The 20,726-nt window shown below is 39.3% G+C and overlaps 1 protein-coding gene and 1 long non-coding RNA gene across 3 annotated transcripts in view; one reads left to right on the top strand and one right to left on the bottom strand.

Moving 5' to 3' along the window:
* The window catches only part of LOC138418424 (uncharacterized), a 36,910-nt gene extending 31,957 nt beyond the window's left edge, over window positions 1-4,953 (bottom strand). Inside the window, exon 1 of one of the 2 annotated variants that reach the window (XR_011248554.1) lies at window positions 4,823-4,953. This is a non-coding gene — a long non-coding RNA (uncharacterized lncRNA). The remainder of the gene's footprint in view (window positions 1-4,822) is intronic. The other variant, XR_011248553.1, reaches the window with a different exon arrangement.
* A 2,138-nt stretch (window positions 4,954-7,091) lies between these two features.
* Window positions 7,092-19,841, top strand: DNAJA2 (DnaJ heat shock protein family (Hsp40) member A2). The gene is made up of 9 exons (XM_069549782.1): window positions 7,092-7,582; window positions 9,013-9,072; window positions 9,370-9,593; window positions 11,878-11,958; window positions 12,191-12,324; window positions 13,867-14,063; window positions 17,991-18,135; window positions 18,273-18,400; window positions 18,936-19,841. Exons 1-9 carry the CDS (start codon window positions 7,505-7,507, stop codon window positions 19,125-19,127), a joined length of 1,239 nt encoding a protein of 412 aa, XP_069405883.1. The 5' UTR covers window positions 7,092-7,504; the 3' UTR covers window positions 19,128-19,841.
* The last annotated feature ends 885 nt before the right edge of the window (window positions 19,842-20,726 follow it).

The following is a 20,726-nucleotide window of genomic DNA, read 5'->3' as shown; positions in this document are numbered from 1 at the left end:
AATCAGTGAATGAGATTAATGAGAGTTTGGCAATGACAAAGTTATAAAACCACCAGAGTAAGTAGCTCCATGGCAATGGAGGACAAGACCACTGAATGTGAGTTCAAGGAAGTGGCTAGGGTGTTAGAAGGATCATTTACACATGTTTCAAGCTAAAAATTAAGACAGAAGTGAAGCTGGAGAGTAAACCAAGAGCTACAAGAGAAATAAGAGGAGTAACAAGGGTCAATAAACTGACAATGCAATATCAGGTAGTAAATGATGTTATCTGGTAACTAAAAACTAAAGGCTTTCTGTTTTCAGGAATGTGGGAGGGAGAAATACCTGGAAATAGCAATGAGATTCATCCATATTACCTGCAGGCTTTATTTCTAAAATGCTGGGAAAGATTGAAGGAGGGAGGAGAAGGGGATGACAGAGGATGAGATGGTTGGATGGCATAACCGACTCAACAGACACGAGTTTGAGTAAACTCTGGGAGTTGGTGACGGACAGGGAGGCCTGGCGTGCTGCAGTGCACGGGGTCACAGAGTCGGGCACGACTGAGCGACTGAACTGAACTGATACCGAATTCATTCACGCCTCTCCATTTTTACTGTTGGCATCCTAGTCCATACTGCCTGAATTCCTGCAATTGAGCTTCCTAATTCCATACTTAACAGGGAAGCCCTGATCCTTGTTTACCAACATTTTATACTGTGTGTCTTTGATACTGTGATTTGTTTTAACCTGATGAAATGTATTGAGAAAAAAGGTATCTGATAAGAAAATTAAGCTGACTTTCAGATTGTGACTACCTTAATGACTAAGTCAAAATTGAATGAACTTTCTGGATTCTGTTCGTTTACATTGTTTAATCAGAAGAAATTCTTAGCAACAATTTCTTCTGATTTAACAATGTTAAGACCTTTAAGCACTATGTCTAGGAAGAAGATTTGACACTTCAATGTCACTATAGATTTTGGGTGATTTTCTTAATTTATATTATCAATTGTTTAATAACAAATTATTCTAACACTTAAGGTATGGAAATTTTATTTAAAAACAAAACCCACACTTTTAGAATATTTTAAAGGCTATTGCCAAGCCCTTTGCCAATTTTTCTGCCCTCCTGCTGTGTATTAGCCAATCATTTCATGTCCTTTTCCCATCTCAGCAGTGAAGTGAAAGTGAAAGTCGCTCAGTCGTGTCTGACTCTTTGCGACCCCATGGACTATACAGACCATGGAATTCTCCAGGTCAGAATACTGGAGCGGGTAGCCTTTCCCTTCTCCAGGGGATCTTCCCAACCCAGGGATCAAACCCTGCTCTCCCGCATTGCAGGCAGATTCTTTACCAGCTGAGCCACAAGGGAAGCCCAGAATATTTTAAGATTATATGCCAGAACAAAAGCATGTGTTCTTCAGGAGTAAATTGACAAAATGAAAATATTAACAATATTCTAGAAATGTATCCTATGAAAGCAACTAAGAATATGCAGAAAAATTAGACTATAAGGCAGTTCATAGAAGCATTGTTTACAATGTTAAAAAAAACACTGTAATGTAAAAAAACATTTACTATGTTAAAAAAAAAACTATAGCAATCTAAGTATTCAAAAATAGAATCAATCTAAGTATTCAAAAATAGACTATTTAAAAAAATATAATGCCTTTCTCTATTTCTGATCAGTTTAGTCAGGACCTCTGGGACACTGGAATTTTTAAAAAGTTCCTCCAGGGGTTCTAATGTGTAGTTACTGAGTAAACTATCATAGGTGAGATTACCAAGTCTTAAGTTATATACCATCAATGTGTTGAGGGAGTCCTCAATTTACATCTAAACTGCAGCCCTTCCAACTCCATTCTTATAAAGCCACTGCTTACTCAACATTGCTTCTTGAATGTCTAATAAGCATCTCTAATTTAACATGAACTCTTATTTTTACCATTTCCACCCCAGATTTAACTCTATCAGTTCCAAATTCAAAATATATCCAGAATCTAACCATTCCTCAACAACTTCCATGTCTTCAACCTGGGCCCAAGTCATCCCTCTCTTGGGTTTTATTACAATAGATTCTCAACAGTTACTGGATGCATTGATTTATGTTTAGTATTTATTTGGTTGCACTGGGTCTTAGTTGCAGCATGCAGGATCTTTGATCTTTCTTTCAGCATGTGGGATCTAGTTTCTTGACCAGAAGCCAGGCCCCCTGCATTGAAAGCTCATAGTCTTAGCCACTGGATCGCCAGGGAGATCCTACAGACCCATTTAAATGTCACTTAGTTTATGTTTCTCTTCCGGTCAATCTCGTTAAAGGCTTCCCATCACACTAAGGGTAAAAGCCAAAGTCTTTACAATGGGCCTAACTGGGTCTTTCACAACATCTCTGACTTTAGCTCCTTGTACTATCTCCTTAACTTGCTGTCACCCAGCCATACTGGCCTCCTTCCTCTAATAAAGCAGGCATGTTCTGCCTTAGGGCCTTTGCTTGCCTTTGCTTGCCACTGCCTGGAAAGTTTTCTCAAATATTCCTGTGGCTAACTCCATCACTTCTTTTACAGTTCAAATGTCACCTTATCAATGAAGTCTTCCCCAAATATTGTAAATAAAAATACTGTCCAACCCCAATACTTCCTTATCTTTCTTCTTTTTCATCTGTTATACCATGTATTTACTTGTTTGTTTACCTTCTATCTTCACCACTAGAATGTAAGTTCTGTAAAGGAAAGGATTTTTTGTTTATGATTGTATCCCTTACCCTAAAGAATGCCCAACACATAATGGGTCCATAATACATATTTGTTGAATGAGTGAATAAATATATAGACATATTTTCCCCATTATTTGTCCCTAAACAAATGGTTAAACTTTCCAGTTTTTCTGCTTACTATACTATTGCAATGATATACGCAAACTGAAAAGTTAAATGTGCTAATTGACAAGAAAGGTTTGACATGACAGGGTTTAACAGGTTAGCTGTGGAGCTATACAATGATGTACACCATATGTATATGTGTATGTATATAAATGTATATATATGTGTGTATATGTGTACATACACACACATATATATTTATATATAGATATATTTGATACTTAAATGTCAGTATAGATTTTGGATGATTTTCCTAATCTATATTGTCAATTGTTTATTACCAATTGTTCTAACACTTAAGAAATTTTATTTAAGCAAACCCACAACTTTAGAATATATAAGATTATATGCCAGAACAAAAGCATGTGCTCTTCACATGCAAACTGACAAAATGAAAATATTAACAGTATCCTAGAAATGCATCCTATGGAAGCAACTAAGAACGTGCACAAAAATGAGACTGTAACACAGTTCACAGAAACACTGTACTGTGTATGTGCAATATACACACACACATATACATATATACCCTATATAACCACGCTGTACCATTACTAAACAATCTAGTTTAGGAACTGCAAGGAATGCAGATTATCCAGCGATCCAAACTCCACAATTTTTTTTCTCAGAGTACCAACAATCATCAATTCTAATTGTACTAATATCCTCATGACAAGGGTATGTCTTCTGTATGCCCTGACAAACATTTCAACTGGGTCATCTGCTTTGTACATTCAAAACTAGTTAGATTTACAGAACATTCCACACAATAGCAGAATAAACATTCAAGTGCACACACACACACATGCATCCACACACACACACACAAACTAGTTAGATAAAAGGCAGAAAGCAAAACTACTGTCTGAACTGCCTGAACCATATATTTAAGGCTATTTAAAATCATGGATCTCATGGTACTGTATTCAGTTAGTTGTGAACAATATGAATGGCCTTTCTGGTTCATACAGTCTCTCCCTAGTCCTTATCCACCTCCACCCCACTCTCAATCCCACAAAATTACACAAGCACAGTAAATTTAAAGACAAAAAAGAAACTGAACAACAATATAAACCTGGCAGAAATCTGAAACCACTCCAACTTCAAACTTTAAATCACTTGCCTAGTGAGAGCAGCCCTGAGATGCACTATGACTCAGCATTTTATGATGCCTGAAACATGAAATGAGATAAAGATCTTGTTCCCTTCACGGCATTAGCTAAATATGGAGCTAAAATAAATGAGCTACCTTAAAAATACAAAGTCAGTGGCTGAAAATGTTACAGTGCTCACCCTGACACAGGTTTGACTCAGTATGTGATGACAGGGAGGAGAGCATGTGTCAGCTGAAGCACACAGAACTGTTCTGAAATAGCTTGTTGACCTATAACATTAGCAAATAACAATGCTGACTACAATTAATGCTCAGAAATGGAGGAATTATTGTAAATAAATGAAAATAAAAATATGAACTGTGACAACTGATTTAAGTCAGGTAGTAAAGTAAATCTGACCTGGGTGGGAGTGGTGCTGGCGGTGGGACTTACCCAGCTAGTCTTCACTAGAAAACAGAAGCTAAAATCTAACCAAGGGAAAACCTTTGAAAAAAAAAAAAATTAAGTAAAACTGGAACAAATAGAAGTTTAACTCTTTATGGACAGAAAGAAAATAAGATGAAAATAAAATAATGAACTATACAAAAGTTGCAATTCAGACAAAGTTTTTAGTTCATAATCTCATGTGGAACAGGAATGGATGGAGGAAAGAGAGAATCTGGTAATCAGCAAGCAGGGAGAACTGGATAGCCGAGATCACCAAGAAGGACTGAGGACTATTCCACATAGGCAATGAAGGAAGTTGGGAAATCCCACTTGGAAAGCCAAGAATTTAGATAAAGACAATGAATAGAGATATGGTGACAGTTTACAGGCAAATGGGCAAAAAAAAGTTGCTCATACTTACTTGGTTTTAGCTCCTGTTTTCAGTACTGTATATCAACTCTTTTAATCATCAGAACAAGCCAATGATAAAAAACTATTAAACCCCATTTTACATGTGAGGCAATAGCCTCAGAAAAGTTAAGTAACTTGCTCAAGGTCATGTTGTTAATAAATGGCAGAGCCAGGCTACCAACCTACGTGTTTTAACTCCTCCACAACTTTATATTGCCTCTTATGAACCACTCAAAATGTGAAAAGGAAGTGGAGGAATTGAAATTATCGGGGCCTTTACTGCATTCAAAACTAGACCATCTGCATTCAAAAATAGAAGAGTGAATTTCCCTAAGGAACCTACTAATGGAGCTCAGACTCACGGCAAAATACCATTCAAGTTCCACAAGCCAAGAGTAGTGGGACTTCAAATAAGAAAGCAATGTTCAACTGGCTATGGAGTCAAGAAAGACTTCACTCAAAGAGCAGCATTTTGGTCAGGATTTGAGAAAAACAGGAGTTAGGTGAAAAGAGAATCATGACTTCAATTACTCCCCAGGGTTTTCAGGATAAATTTCAACTCCTTGGCTTGGCACTCAAAACCCTCCAAACTAGGTCTGGAGGAATGCCAGGGAGAAGTGGTTTTCCTAAGTGAGATGCCTATGCTGGAATCTTTATTGCTATACTAGTTCAGGTTCCAAAGGATCAGAAGATGTTATTTTTTCTATCTCCATAAATAATTAGTGAGTTTAAAAGCTAGGCATTATGACTTATTCTTCTGTAACACTCCCCTCCACCAGAACAGGAGACCATACATCTTCAGTTCAGTTCAGTCACTCAGTTGTGTCCGACTCTTTGCGACCCCATGAATCACAGCACACCAGACCTCCCTGTCCATCACCAACTCCCGAAGTTCACTCAGATTCACGTCCATCGAGTCAGCGATGCCATCCAGCCATCTCATCCTCTGTCATCCCCTTCTTCTCCTGCCTCCAGTCCCTTCCAGCATCAAAGTCTTTTCCAATGAGTCAACTCTTTGCATGAGGTGGCCAAAGTACTGGAGTTTCAGCTTTAGTATCATTCCTTCCAAAGAAATCCCAGGGTTGACCTCCTTCAGAATGGACTGGTTGGATCTCCTTGCAGTCCAAGGGACTCTCAAGAGTCTTCTCCAACACCACAGTTCAAAAGCATCAATTCTTCGGCACTTGGCCTTCTTCACAATCCAACTCTCACATCCATACATGACTACTGGAAAAACCATAGCCTTGACTAGACAGACCTTAGTCGGCAAAGTAATGTCTCTGCTTTTCAATATGCTGTCTACCTTGGTCATCATCTTAATACGTGGTAAACAGTGAAAATCGCTCAGTCATGTGTGACTCTTTGCGACCCCATGGACTATACAGTCCATGGAATTCTCCAGGCCAGAATACTGGAGTGGGTGGCCTTTCCTTCTTCTTCAGGAGATCTTCCCAACTCAGGGATCGAACCCCGGTCTCCAGCAATGCGGGCGGATTCTTTACCAGCTGAGCCCCAAGGTAAGTCCATGGCTAGGTGCATGGCAAACATTTTCTGAACCTAAATCATGAGCAACAATCACCAGATGACTGTGCGCCCAACCAGGCTGATGATACCATCTAGTCCTCTGACTAATTTTAAAGTTATTATATACCAAGTAAGAGACTTAGGCACTTGACCCAGGTGCAAGGGGTAGAACTTGTGGATCTAGATGCTACGAACCAATTGTGAAAGGACATGGGACAATGGTGAAAGTCTAAACAACAGTCCTTAAAAAATTTTGCCTGCAATGCAGTAAACCCAGGTTCCATCCCTGGGTAGGGAAGATCCCAGGGAAAAGGGAATGGCTGCCCATTCCAGTATTCTTGCCTGGAGAATCCCATAGACAGAGGAGCCTGGCAGGCTCCAGTACCTAGGGTCGCAGAGTCCGACATGACTGAGCCACTAGGCTCAAATGCAGATTAGGAATTAGATGAATTCATTTCATTACATGTGGGGATGTGATCATGCCTTAAAAAATATATGTATACACACAGAGTATAAACGAATGATTTCCCTTAAGACACTGTAAGTAGGGGGTATGGGGATGCATTAAACAAAATTGGCAAAATGCAGCTAACCGTTGAACAGTTTTGGTGAATGCTTGAAAATGCCCTAATAGAAAACACCATTCAAGTCCTACAAGATGTTTTTCATCTTAAGCCCGGAAGGAACGAGACCCACAGGGTCCGCGGGCGGCATCTTTAACTCTGAGGAAGACCTCCGCGAGCCCGGAACAGGCTCTCTACGGCGAGACTGGAAGTGGACCGAAGGGGCGGCCGTGGGCCGCATCGGCTTCTTCATCCTTTCAGTACCCCCAGTAAATGCCTCTGGAGAGAGCTAATGGCCCTGAGAGCCCCATGAAGAGTTAGTTCTCCGGGTTTCTACGCTGGACCTCATCTGGCGGCCCACAGCCTCAGTCTAGAAGTACCCAGCATGCACTCTCACCACCCACGACCCCAACGGTCCCCTGAGCTCGCGGCGGGCTCTGCGCAGCGACGTCACGGAGCGCCGTGCGTCGGGTCAAAGTTTAGCCCCACCTCCACTTCCTCGCTGTCTCCGCCTGCGCTGCCGCCACTTCTGCCGCTGCTTAGGGCCCGGCTCCGCTCCTCCTCCTTCTCCGCCTTCTTTCCTGAGCGCTGCCCGGCCGGCCGCCATGGCGAACGTGGCCGACACGAAACTGTACGACATCCTGGGCGTCCCGCCTGGCGCCAGCGAGAACGAGCTGAAGAAGGTATTGGGGCGCGGGCCGGCTGGGCAAGGTGTGAGGGGCGCGGGCCTGCGCGACTGGGACGGCCAGGCCGCGCTGCGGGGCAGCCCGCGAGCTGGCGGCGGCCGGCCCAGGCTGGGGGCCGGCGGCGAGACCGGCCCGCGTCGGGCCGCGCACTCCGGCCCCGGCTGACCTTGGGCCGCCGTCCCCGCCCGCCCGCCCGCAGATGCAGCAAATAAAACCCACCTCTGCGCAAACACTACGAAAACGCTTCCTTCCTCCCTCCCCCGGCGAGCGCCGGAGGCCGGGCGCTCCCGGGAGGCAGCTGCCTGCCCGGCCTTCCTCGTGCGGAGGTCACCACCCTGGAAAAACAGGTTGGACCAAGGCGCCCAGCGCATCCCAGCCCCAGGAGAGGAGTTGACCACGCCGCGGACGTCGGCGCCCGGGCCGCATCGGGACTGATTTGGGGCCTGGTGGAGGGGTCGAGGCCGCCCCCGCTGGCTGCTTGGGGAAGCTTAGGGATGTTTCCTGGGAGCCGCGGCTGCGGAGCTTCTCCCGGCTTCCTCCCTCGCCTGTCGACCCGGAGGTGGCGTGGGTCTGTGTTTGGGTGCATTGTTCTGTAGGCAGGTAACCGAGATGTTCTCTACACGCTTCAGGAAGAAGCCATGGGTCCCAGCCAAACACCTGAGTGTACACTGACTAAAAATAAATAGAAGGCCTCATTATCGCACTTTGCAGTGCTGCGACTCTTCATCGCAGGATTTCAAAGCATTTTAGACATTTAAGTCCCACAGCATCTTCACGGGGCTTAGAGTATCCGGATTTGTAAGCTTAGAAAAATGAGAATGCTTCTTAGTCAGTGGGACGGGTGCAGTTCAGAGTAAAAGGACTTCCTGTTACCTTACCGGAAATGCTGTTCTCTATTACATAATTCATCTATCTGTGAATGAACGCTTAAGTGGTTTATAGCTCAGTCACCCAAATGTATGCAGCTTCGCGAAGACTGAAGTCACTCCAATTGAGACCACAGTCAATTCACCGTATGAAAATAAACATGACATAGGAGGGTGTCTTGGCTTTTTCCTGATACTACAATTAGAGGAGCCATCATGAGCCTGGATTCTTACCGTAGCTTAATTTTTTAGTTTATTGGAGTCTTCTTGGTGTGGTTACTGGCCATCAAAGACGTTTGACAATAGTAAAAATATGGGACGTTTCAGTGTTTTGTTTTTCTCTGTGGTTTTATTTGCGTCTGTCTTCAGTGTAATGTATTTTCTAATTTAACTACTGTTTACTCTGTTATTAGTGAGTAAATGGTATTAAGATGGAATATGTCCAACAGTGCTAATGGAAGTATTGCTTCTCAGAAATTTGGATGTTAAAGTTAGTACTCAACAAGTCTTTAAACTGGTCTTTATATGTAACCTTTTTTTTTTTTTAATCTTTTATTGAAGGCGTACAGAAAGTTAGCCAAAGAATACCATCCTGATAAGAATCCAAATGCTGGTGACAAAGTAAGTTATTTGAGATTCCCCCCCCCCCCCCCGAGATTTTTGTTTTAAACTTAAATTGCCCTTTTTGGGAAAAAAGGGAATGTTGTAAGGAAAGTCCATTTATGCCCATAGAGCCATATTTTTATGTTAATATTTTGGACTTTATAATAAGGGGTATATTTAACATTCTGGGTAGTGGTAGTTGGTAAATAGGACCATCTGTAACTTTTCTTAGAATTAAATGAATTTTAGATTCCTATAGGCTTTCCCTAGTCCTTTGAAAATCCAACTGTTTTCCTTTTTCCTTTTTGTTCATAGTTCAAAGAAATAAGTTTTGCATATGAAGTACTATCAAATCCTGAGAAGCGTGAACTCTATGACAGATATGGAGAACAAGGTCTTCGGGAAGGTAGCGGTGGAGGTGGTGGCATGGATGACATTTTCTCTCACATCTTTGGTGGAGGATTATTTAGCTTCATGGGTAATCAGAGCAGAAGTCGAAATGGCAGGAGAAGAGGAGAAGACATGATGCATCCACTCAAGTGAGTATCTCTTTTTTTCTTTAAAAATACTAAGCACGTTTTTTTCCAAGTAGAAGTATTCAGTACAGGAGAGGAAAAGTATCAAAAAATATTCTGTCTTTAATCAGAAAAAGAAAAATCTTCCATTTGCCATACTGTCCTTATTGGCTAAGTTGAATTTAATAACCTGGATGTTGGTATTTGGTGACAGATCTTAAAGGATGGTTGGAGTTTTTACAGAGTGGGAAGGTGGTTTTCATATATGCTTCTGAGCCTTCTTGTTTTCAAAATTTCAATTAAGATCTTTTCTCTGAAGTATTTAAACCTTCTGAGTTAGATTTAATTTAAAAACTTACAAAGTGAGTGACCATCACACTGGTTGATTGACATGTTACAGTCACGTGTTACTTAATCCTCAGTGTGAGCTCTCCTAAATTGATTTTCATGGAGCTTGCTGGCTTCAAGCCTGACATTAACCTGCCAACATATGAATGGTATCTTACCTTAATCTTAGACTGTGAACCCAAGACGAAAATAGCTGTTTTACTTTGCACATTCTGTGAAATCTTTTTATCTGTTAACTTTCCATGAACCAATAATGGTTTTACTAGCAAATGCCTGGCACTAAAGTTCAAGTGTGTATTTACAGTGTTTCATATTTTCTAGTTTATACATTTGAGTAGATAAGGGGACCATAAAGCATGATTTGGTAAAATTTTCATTACAGTGTTTCATTTTGGATGTCTTTATAATATTGCATTCCATGATTTATTTGTTCATTCCCTTTTCTATAGGATGTTACCAGGTTTTTTTTTTCCTATAATGAATAGTGCTGCTGTATCTTTATATACAGCTTTGTCTCATTGGTAGAGATTCCTGGGGAGGTATCAGTGTTTTGAGGCTGATAAATAAATAAACTATATTGTCTTTAGAGGATGTGTCAGTTTAGCTCCACTGGTGGAGAGTGCCAGCTTCACTAGACCATTACCCACATTTTTCTTTCTTTGCCATGTTTATTGAAATAACGATTTTTCTTGCTGACCTCTTATGTAATGGTGTTGCATACTAATTGCAATTTAATATGTAAGGCAAAGAAGACCTACCTATCATGTAAATGGTTGGTTAAAAGTTCTTAGGAAGAGGAGGATAAAAGGCTGATGGAACCAAGTACTTTGGTCTAAGGTCTAGATATGCCGTAGTTTAGAAGTGTTGGTAATTTTTTGTTCTTAAGTGCTTTATTCTTAACACTGTTTAGAATGGATAAAAATTTTAGCTTCGAATGCTGCAAAATAATGTAGGTGCTTTGCAAGGTAGTTTTAACTTTTTTGTTCCTTTATTTAATTAAAATATTTTTGTTCCTTTGTTTTAAAGTAAATTAAGCAACTTCAGTTTCACTTTACTACTAAAGATTTAAAAATACTATGAGAAGGGTAAAACCAAGTTAAATGCAAGCTGTTTCCAAGTTGTAAATGAATATTTTTGAGACTTTGATATAAATAGATTTTTTTTGAGGTTTGTTTGAAAATGAATAGTCCTGCAGTTCAAATATGTTGTGTGAATAAAAGCAAGTTGGGGTTTATCAATTGGGATTTTTAATAGGCTTTTTATCTAGACCATTTGGGGGTCATGGACCCCTTTGAAATTTTTGTAAAAGTTGCTCAAATTTTGCTTATAATTCTCTGGGTGTTTCAGACATTGAAAGCTTGTAGGCTTTCTATTTGGAAACCTATTCTCTGTTACAGTGTAATAAAGCCAGGTTTTTATTTTTTGTTTTTTTTTCTTTAAGACATACCCAATCTGAGTGTCTCCCAGAAATTGTAATATAACTTTGTAGCCTTTCTGAATTGTCCTTGAAGGAGACAGAGGCTTACAGTAGAGCATGAACTCCGGAGCTAGACTGCTTGTGTGATCTTGGGCAAGTTACTTAACCTCTCTGTGCCTCAGTTTTGTCCTCTAAGATAAGGATAATAATTTTGCTTCATTCAAAGGGTTGGATTAGGTGAAGGTTTTGTCTAAGGCTAGAAGAAGGTGTGATGTTTTGAATTTGTGTAGTTATCAGCTTTATCAGAAAATACAGCACAGTCAATTATTGGCCTGATCCTTTACATTCTGGCTTTAAGTACCACCTGTATTTATGGCCATAAACAATTTGAGCTACAAAATAAAATCTCACTCAGTTGACTTAATATAAGATGTTCTTGAATTCTTTGTTTAAAAGGTTATAGTGAAATTAGCTGTATCAGCTAATCCTTTCTTGTATTTAAGACAAATTGGCAAAATTTGAATCTAATTCTTTTCTCCACAGAGTATCTTTAGAAGACCTGTATAATGGCAAGACAACCAAACTACAACTTAGCAAGAATGTACTCTGTAGTGCTTGCAGTGGGTGAGTGTTTCCTGGTTATGAAATAAATGTCATCTGTTGTTTGAGTCACATATTGAGTCTATATCAAATAAAAACTATTCATGATTTCAAAGTGACTACCCAACCCAGAACAGTTTCTGATACCTCTGAAAGTTGGTTAAAAGGGGGGGTTGAAGATGAAAGTAAAAAGCACAATTCCCATTTTTCATGACCTAGAGGGGGAAAATCTAATTTATACTTTTGCTTGCTTTAGCCAAGGTGGGAAGTCTGGAGCTGTTCAGAAGTGTAGTGCTTGTCGGGGTCGAGGTGTGCGCATCATGATCAGACAGCTGGCTCCAGGGATGGTACAGCAGATGCAGTCTGTGTGTTCTGACTGTAATGGAGAAGGTATGCATGCCAGTGTTTCTCTGCCTTTCTGTTGGGGTGGATTGGGAATGCAGAAATTGGAGAGGCTTACAGTTTTTCTTTTTCAACGTGTTTTTATATTCATCATATTGTAAAAGGTAGTTATTTTTAAAAATGCAAAAATATTATTTCCTTTTGCATAGGCCCAGTGAACACCAATAAACAGTAAATTTATATTACGTTGAGTGGAATGTTAGTCTTTTTCCAAAAAGATGGGCAAAGTTTTTTGTCCTTTTGTATTTTATTGTTATTTACTTATCCTTTATGTTTTAAAATGTAAAAGGGAGACAGCAAATTGTTTAGTTCTCATTCTGATAAGTGGAGTATTTTACTGTAAACTTTAGTTAGCTTTTGAGGATAGATCATTATAATTGAAGCTTATTTTACAGAAGTAAATATTTTAGGTTTTTGTAGGTTAATGGTTTTTGAAACTGCTACTCTTCTACCCTTTTAGCACTTTTATAGCCACAGATAATATGTAAATAAGTGGGCATGACTGTGTTCTGGATAAACAGTATTTACAGAAACAAAGGCATGCCCAGCTTGGCCTGCAAGCCTTAGTTTGCCGGCCCAGTTCTAGAGCAGTGCTGCCCAAAAGAAGTTCTCTGTGCTGGAAAGGTTCTATGTATGTAATGGCTACTGTAGTAGCCACTAGCCACCTGGGTGTGGCTGAGGAACTGAGCTCTTAATTATTTTAAACTTAAATAACCTCAAGTGGCTAATGACTGCTATATTGGACAGTTCTAGAACACCCTTTTCCAAATTGCTTCTGAAAGTGACAAGATAATTTTGAGAAGCCACATACCATATTTCCCTCCTGAAGAGTCTTAATGCATTTTACCTTATTAAAGTTGCTGACATTTCCCACTCAAGAAGTTGGAGTTGACTGAAATCTTTTCCCATGTGCCATTACCATTTTAAGGAACTGGTGCTTTGCAGAACATACCTTGCAGAAGCAGTGTTCCTAAAGTCATTTATGTTACCTAAGCATTAAAGTGTGCCAATAATCAGCCATTATAAATTGATGGTATCTTTTTCATGATATACTATTGTATGACTTCAGTTTTATTTTATTATGCCACTGATCAAATATTTCAGAATACATGGAAGAAAAAACTGTTGGAGTCATAAAGGATGTTTAAATTTTTATTTGGGTTGTCACTCCATTGTCAAATTTAAATGAAACTAAGACAAAAAGTGAAGCATTTGTAGAAGTTCTAGTGTCTGACCACCCGTTTTGTTTGCTTGATCCTCAGGCTTTGTTTTAACTTTAGGAAGTAGTGTCAGGAGGTAAGATAATGTTATTTAAGATATTTTATACTCTGGAATAGAGTAGCTGGGTCCTTTAGGTAATCTGCAGTAAGATGTGAGTTTTGTTCCTAAGAATGTTCATGAAAAGTTCAGGTAGCAGTTTAAAGAAGTACAGGAAATTTATTTAGTGAATAAAGGCATTATCAGGACCTGTCTTACTTAAGAGTGCAACATAGTACCCTTGCTGGAAGTTTGAATGACCTCTTTTTCCAGGAGAGGTAATTAATGAAAAGGACCGCTGTAAAAAATGTGAAGGGAAGAAAGTGATTAAAGAAGTCAAGATTCTTGAAGTCCACGTAGACAAAGGCATGAAACATGGACAGAGAATTACATTTACTGGGGAAGCAGACCAGGCCCCAGGAGTGGAACCAGGAGACATTGTTCTTTTGCTACAAGAAAAGGAGCATGAGGTAATTTCCTTTTTGTTTTATTTTTGCTTCAGAAGATCAGAAATGGGTCTTGTATGCAAGATACAGGTTGGTGATGGTTTTGTTGCTAAGTCGTGTCCGACTCTTGGAACCACGTGAACTGTAGCCCCCCAGGCCTCTCTCCCCATGGGATTCTCCAGGCAAGAATAACTGGAGTGGATTCCCATTTTCTTCTCCAGAGGATCTTCCCAACCCAGGAATCCAACCCGGATCACCTGCATTGCGGGCAGATTCTTTACCTACTGAGCTATGAGGGAAGCCCAAGATACAGGTTAGATCAGTTTGAGTTCTCTGAAGTAGCATTGAATATAGATGAAGTTGTTAAGTGGTTTGGCTGAGTTCATAAGAACTGAGTTGTTTAGTAGACCAGCAAGACAGGTGCTATCAGAAGCACGGTAGGAGCCGATCTTGGTCCTGGCTCTGCCATTGACTGGCACTGTACTTAAGTAATCCTATTGTGTCTGTTCCCCCATTTCCTTGTTTATGAAGATAAGGAATTGGACCAGATAATGTAGGCAGCTTAGTTTTCACTGTGAGCTCCTTCAGTGGTTGGTGAGTTGGTGACGGTGTCAGTCCTCAGTACTGCTCTGTTGATTTGTTTTACATACTGGGTATCCATGTGAGCTTTTCTTGGAAAAAAAGTTCTGCAGTTTTTAAAACATTGCATTTTAAATTTCTCATTCTCTTTGGGGGTAGGGGAGGGCAGGGGCATTTTGTGGCTTGTGGGAGCTTAGTTCCTTGACCAGGAGTTGAACCTGTGTCCACAGCAGTGGAAGTGCCGAGTCCTAACCACATGACTGCCAGGGAACTCCCTGTTTTTAAATTTCTGATTGACTCAGTATTTTATCTGTTACTGCAAGGGTCTTCAACCCCTGGACCTTGAGTGAAGCTTTATATACTGCTCCCTATCATTCCCCATGCTTGCATTACTGCCTGAACATTGTTTACACTGCCTCCACCCCACAGTCCAGGAAGAATTCACAAAACTGGTGCCCAAAAGTTTGGGGACTGCTTTGTTAATGTGCATGGGAAAATGAACTGAGCTAACAGTGTGGCCTGGAGTATGTTATTTTGATTATACCATTGCATCTGTATTTTCTACATGTGCAGTGGAGTATATTACAGACCTTTTCATTCATGAAGAACGTGTGTGGAGCTGTGGTGCCCACCTAGTTCTTGAATATAGAAGCATTTGACAGAATCCTGGCTTTGTACTTGATCACATTGCCATTTTTAGTTCCTTTGGAAATCTAGATCACAAGTCAGCCACCTTTTTTAGTTTGCAATAAAATTTTCTCCCATATGATGGTGATTTCTACAAATAAATTTTAAAAATTACTAAGAATCCAATAGAGAATAAAGCCATATTGAGATGCAGATTATGGGAATTTGATTAGATTCGTTCCTTCACTAGACTGGCTTACTACTACACTAGCCTTTCTCAAGGAATGCTAGTCAAATTTATTGCCTCAGCAAATCTGTGAAAGTGAAAATCTATAAATTGCAATATAGCTTTTCCTTTTGTGAATATTGCCAAACCTACCAATGACAAAGGGTCCCTAGATTGCTTTGGGTTTTTTTTTTTTTAAGGAATAATTTCTAGAATTCTGTCTTATGGGTTGAAATATTCTGTAAGTATATTGGGTTTTACAAAATAGAAATCACTGTTCTTAGAGGCAAGAGACTTAAGTTCTGGCTCCCATGTACTACTAGTTTTGGTTTCCCTGGGCTTGGCTTTGCATACTTAAAAACAAAACTCATCCCTCAGAAAGATAGTGTAGAATCAAATGAGATAAAGAATAACCTGCTCTTCTTTCTGGGGACTGTGAGGAGGTATGTGGAACTAAATCAACCTCTAAAATTATTGGCTACAGTGGAATTGCGTGGAATTTCTAACAAACAGCAGATGCTACTGGTTGTCTAAAGTAGAAAATAGAAGATGATAAAGGCTAGAATGGAAGTTCATCTAGTAAGAGGTCAGAGGTTTTTCCTTCTTAGTTTCATTGACTGGTAAAGTGAATTTGAGCCCAAAATGAGATTTAAGCATCTTGTTTAATTTATACCACTGAGAATATTCTTAACCCTCTTAAGAAAACTAGTCAGTGTTTGAACTAGTTCATGAACAAGCTTGTATTTTGCTTGGGGTTTTTTGTTTAAAAACTCTCAACACTTGTAGGAATTGTGAGGCCATGAGATCAGGGTGGGTTCTGTAGCTTGAAACAAAATGTAAATCTTCTGATAAAAAAAAATAGTGCAATTTTGAGAGTAATATGTATGCTTGTGTATCATCTTTCAGTGTAGGTATGTGTGTGTGTTGGTGATTTTGCTGTCATAATGAAGTTGTACAGCAAAGAACCACAGTGGTGGGTAACATTGGGTGATACTAGTCTCTCCTCTATTTTTCAGAAATTATTTCAGCTTTTAAGTGTTTTATTGTCTGGTTCTTGGTAATCTCATTAGTCTTGTTTTTCAAAAATTTCCTGGCCATGCTTGCCTGTTTATTTTCTGTTTGAATTTTAGCATCTAATTGTCTAATCTAACCACCCTTGTTGCTGGCCCCCTCCCCCACAATAACCAGCCCTAATACCATTTTTTTTTCAATTAGTTTGAGTTCCTCTATCCAAGAACATAGTATGTCTTCTTGCTCCTTCTAATATTGCTTTAACTGAATGATACTTGGTTAAGGATGGTTCTTGGAACAATGATATAATGAGATGTTCAGAAACACTTCCATTTTACAAATTTGCAAAAGCATTAAAAAGTCCTGCATTAAAGAAACCTTACTTAAATTAATTTTTCCTCCGATTGTAAGAAACACCTCAGTAAACTCAACGTAGGTAATATAAATTCAGTGGTTCTTAAGCTTTAGTATACGTTCGAATCCCCTGGAGGGCTTATTAAAATGACAGATTGCTGGGCCTCACCTTCATAGTTTTCTGATGCAGTGGGTATTGGATGGTGCCCAAGAATGTTCATTCCTAACCAGTTTCCTGGTGCTGCTGAGTCTACTGGTCCAGGACCAATGGTCAAGATAATGGTTTGAGATTAACTTTACTCGTAGGTAAGTTTAGGAGGATAGTTTAGGAAAAGAGTCTATCTTTCAGATTTCCTTTCCTCTGAATTAACCAGCCAGCCTTATTCTTTGGAAGAGAGTCTATTGAAAAAAATCTAGGTGACTGTTGCCTGCGGTTAATTTTATTTCAAGTTAAATTTCAAAAGTTAGTATAGATATTTGAAAATTCTAAGAAGCAGAAGTTGGGCATATGTGAAGTTGGATGTATTTTTTTCCTGCATGTTGAATGCTCAGAAACAGTTTTTAAAATGCTTGTTGAATAACCTTTGCATTACATAGTCCATAGGCTTATAGTGCATTAATAAGCCAACTTTCTTTAGCATTTGGTTTACATTCACCTAAGCAAGTTTTGTATCTTAGGTTAGGTAAAACTTGTTCATACTTAAATGAAGTGTTGGGTTTGAGCCCTTTTACTGGTTGAGCTTTTTCAGTTGAGCTTAGGCCTTCCCCTTCCCCTCTTAGAATCATGTCTGGAGGAAATTCCAGGTGAACCTGTTCTACAGAATCCCACTGGGTCTTGTACACCTTTTCCCTCATGGTTCAGAAATGGGCCATAATTGTAAAATATACTTGGTTCTGTTTTTTAAGCTTCAGCTGTGCCTTATGAGCCATTGTATTCCCAATTCCAATTCTTTTGTGATCGAAGTTTCTAGCATATTACTTGAGAATAGCTAGATTTCCTTATATATATTGATAAATTTAGGGAACTTAGGGATGGTGGCAATTTGACTTTCGCAGTAAATGGTAGAATTAAGGTTTTGATATTGATTCAAGTTAAACAGCACAACAGAGCATGCCTCCATAGTTTCGATATTTCTTGTGTGCTTCATTTGTAGGTGTTCCAAAGAGATGGGAATGATTTGCACATGACATATAAGATAGGACTTGTTGAAGCTCTTTGTGGATTTCAGTTCACATTTAAGCACCTTGATGGACGTCAGATTGTGGTGAAATATCCCCCTGGCAAAGTAATTGAACCAGGTAAATCTTCATTTTTGTCTGATCTAAGATTCTATGTAATCTTCTACACTGGGTGACTCTCAAAAAGCATTTATTATTGAGCACTTGCTTGGGTAAAATTCTTAATATCTTCCCCTATTTATTTACTGAAATAATAGGATGTGTTCGTGTAGTTCGAGGTGAAGGAATGCCACAATATCGTAATCCCTTTGAAAAAGGTGATCTTTACATAAAGTTTGATGTGCAGTTTCCTGAAAACAACTGGATCAACCCAGATAAACTTTCTGTAAGTATTAGGCAACAGATGACTTAAAGTTTAATAATAGTTGTTTCTTTGTCACTTTCCATTTGTTTTGGGTGCTAAGATTAGATCACATCGTTTATTAATTTGAGTGATTAAAGGTCTGGCCTCATTGTTTTTTAAAGTGGAAATAGCTGCTGTAAAAGTTTATGGGGCCAAGTCAGGACTAGTGAAGGCATAAGCAGACGGCGTGAGGTGGGGGTAGGAGGATTGTGACCCTGGAGAGCAGATCTCTTACCCCAGCCTAGCATCTTCTGGTTGTTCATGCAGGAAGACATGTCTAATGTGAAGTTTTCCAGTGTTTACATGTTAGCGGTTAAATTTGTTTATTGTTTTCTAATCAGTACATGGGTTGCACAAAAGATGTCTAGATTTGGTCTGTGGGTCATCAATTTGTGATCTCTGGCTTAAAGTGCAAAGATTTTAAATGTCAAACATACACCTTGGATTTTATCAAAAGGGAAATTGATAGTAGATAATAATCTTCAAGCTCATCTTATTTTTTTTCATTTTAATGAAGGAGTTAGAAGATCTTCTGCCATCTAGACCAGAAGTTCCGAATATTATTGGAGACACCGAGGAGGTAGAGCTTCAAGAATTCGATAGCACTCGGGGCTCAGGAGGCGGCCAGAGGCGTGAAGCCTATAATGATAGCTCTGATGAGGAAAGCAGTAGCCATCACGGACCAGGAGTGCAATGTGCCCATCAGTAAACTCTGCAAACAGATTGCACAGGGGGAGTTTCTTTCCACATTGGCCTGGTTTGTTTTCTGCAATCCAGCTGGAGCGTCTGGTCAACCCAGATGAACTGATGGACATCTGTTGGTCTATGTGTAACTTTTAAAATTGGTATAGTATCTACAGAGTGTATAATTTAAACTAACCACAAAGCTTTACATCTTCATTTCGACTGTTCTATAGCAGAATAAAGCACTTGAAAGGAAACAAGACTCCCTTTCACACATGGGTTATAAGTTTCAGTCCTGATATCTGTGCTTGATTTTTATCAGTTTTGTGTAGATTTTATGTTTCATATTTTAAATTCAATTCCCACATTGTAAAGTTTGTGTACAGTTTGTCCTGAAGCTTTGTGTTTGGCTGCACCTGCATAAGCTGCTACAAATAGAATAAAGAATTTCATAGCCTGTATCTATCATTTAGATGCATGGGAAAATGGGCTTTGCACACAATGGGTTTGGAGCTGACTGGGAACAATGGAGAAAATATCATTAGCTGAGCTGTGGTTGTAAAGTTTTGGGCGGGGTTGGGGGATGTTTCTTTTTCTTTCTTTCTCCCCCGCCCCACCTGGTTTTTTTTGTTTTGGTTTGTTTTTTTTTTTTTTTGGTTTGTTTTTTTGTTTTTTTTTTTTTTACCATCTTGTGAAAGGTTTCTGGAACTGAATAATAAAAAGCAGTTGGTGTAAATTACTCTTTGTCTCACATTTTTAGAAAGAACATATTATGAACTGTAAAATCTTTCCTTAAACAAGGACATAATTTGAACTGTAAAATCTATCCTTAAACTGGAGAATGTATCCTAGTTCTGGTTCTTAAACAGTGTTTAAAAACCCATTGGCCTGAAGCTTATGCCTCAGGCTCGTGCCCATTTTATAGTTTCAAAAGACTAGAGAAAGTTTGATACATTGGTAGAAACTGGCTTTATTGGCTTCAATTAATGCTTTGTAGAGTCAAGGACATTTAGGTTATATAACTCATGGTCCTGAGTATAGGGGCCAAGTTAACCTGGCCTCTGTATTTCCCCACCCCACTCTGTTTAAAAAAATAAGGTAACAGCAAATCAGTATTAGAACCATGTCTGCATAGAACCTGTTAAAATGCTCTGTTTTCATTAAATGTTAAGTTAAAGATTCTCTTGTCTCCATTAAGTTGAATATTTGAGACTGGGGGAAGCATTGATTACTGTTGTTTTACAGAAAGGTAAGACTCTTAGGCTGGTATGAGAAAAATCAGGTAAAACTACTATGGAAAGGATATACTGTTTTTTCATCTTCTATTATCTTTTCATTCCCAGAGTAGATATTTTTAGAACACACTTATTTTAGGGAAAAAATAGATCAGTTGTAGAAACGTTTGTAAAAGACGAATGGGAGAAAACTGAAAATTAAACATTTTTAATGTATTATGCCATCCCTGAGCCTATTTGTAGTACTTGCAGTCTATTTCTAGGTCTTATAGAACCTGAATGAAAAAAAAAGTCCTGACATTGATCAAGGCCTGTGAGGTTTAAATTATTGCCCTATCCACTCTACCTCCATTGCACAAAGACTTTCACAGCCAGCCGGGGCAAGCTGC

Source organism: Ovis canadensis, chromosome 14, assembly GCF_042477335.2.
Source record: "Ovis canadensis isolate MfBH-ARS-UI-01 breed Bighorn chromosome 14, ARS-UI_OviCan_v2, whole genome shotgun sequence".
Classification (NCBI taxonomy): domain Eukaryota; kingdom Metazoa; phylum Chordata; class Mammalia; order Artiodactyla; family Bovidae; genus Ovis; species Ovis canadensis.
Note: the sequence above shows the minus strand (reverse complement) of the source record. Positions and strands in the feature narration are given on the sequence as shown.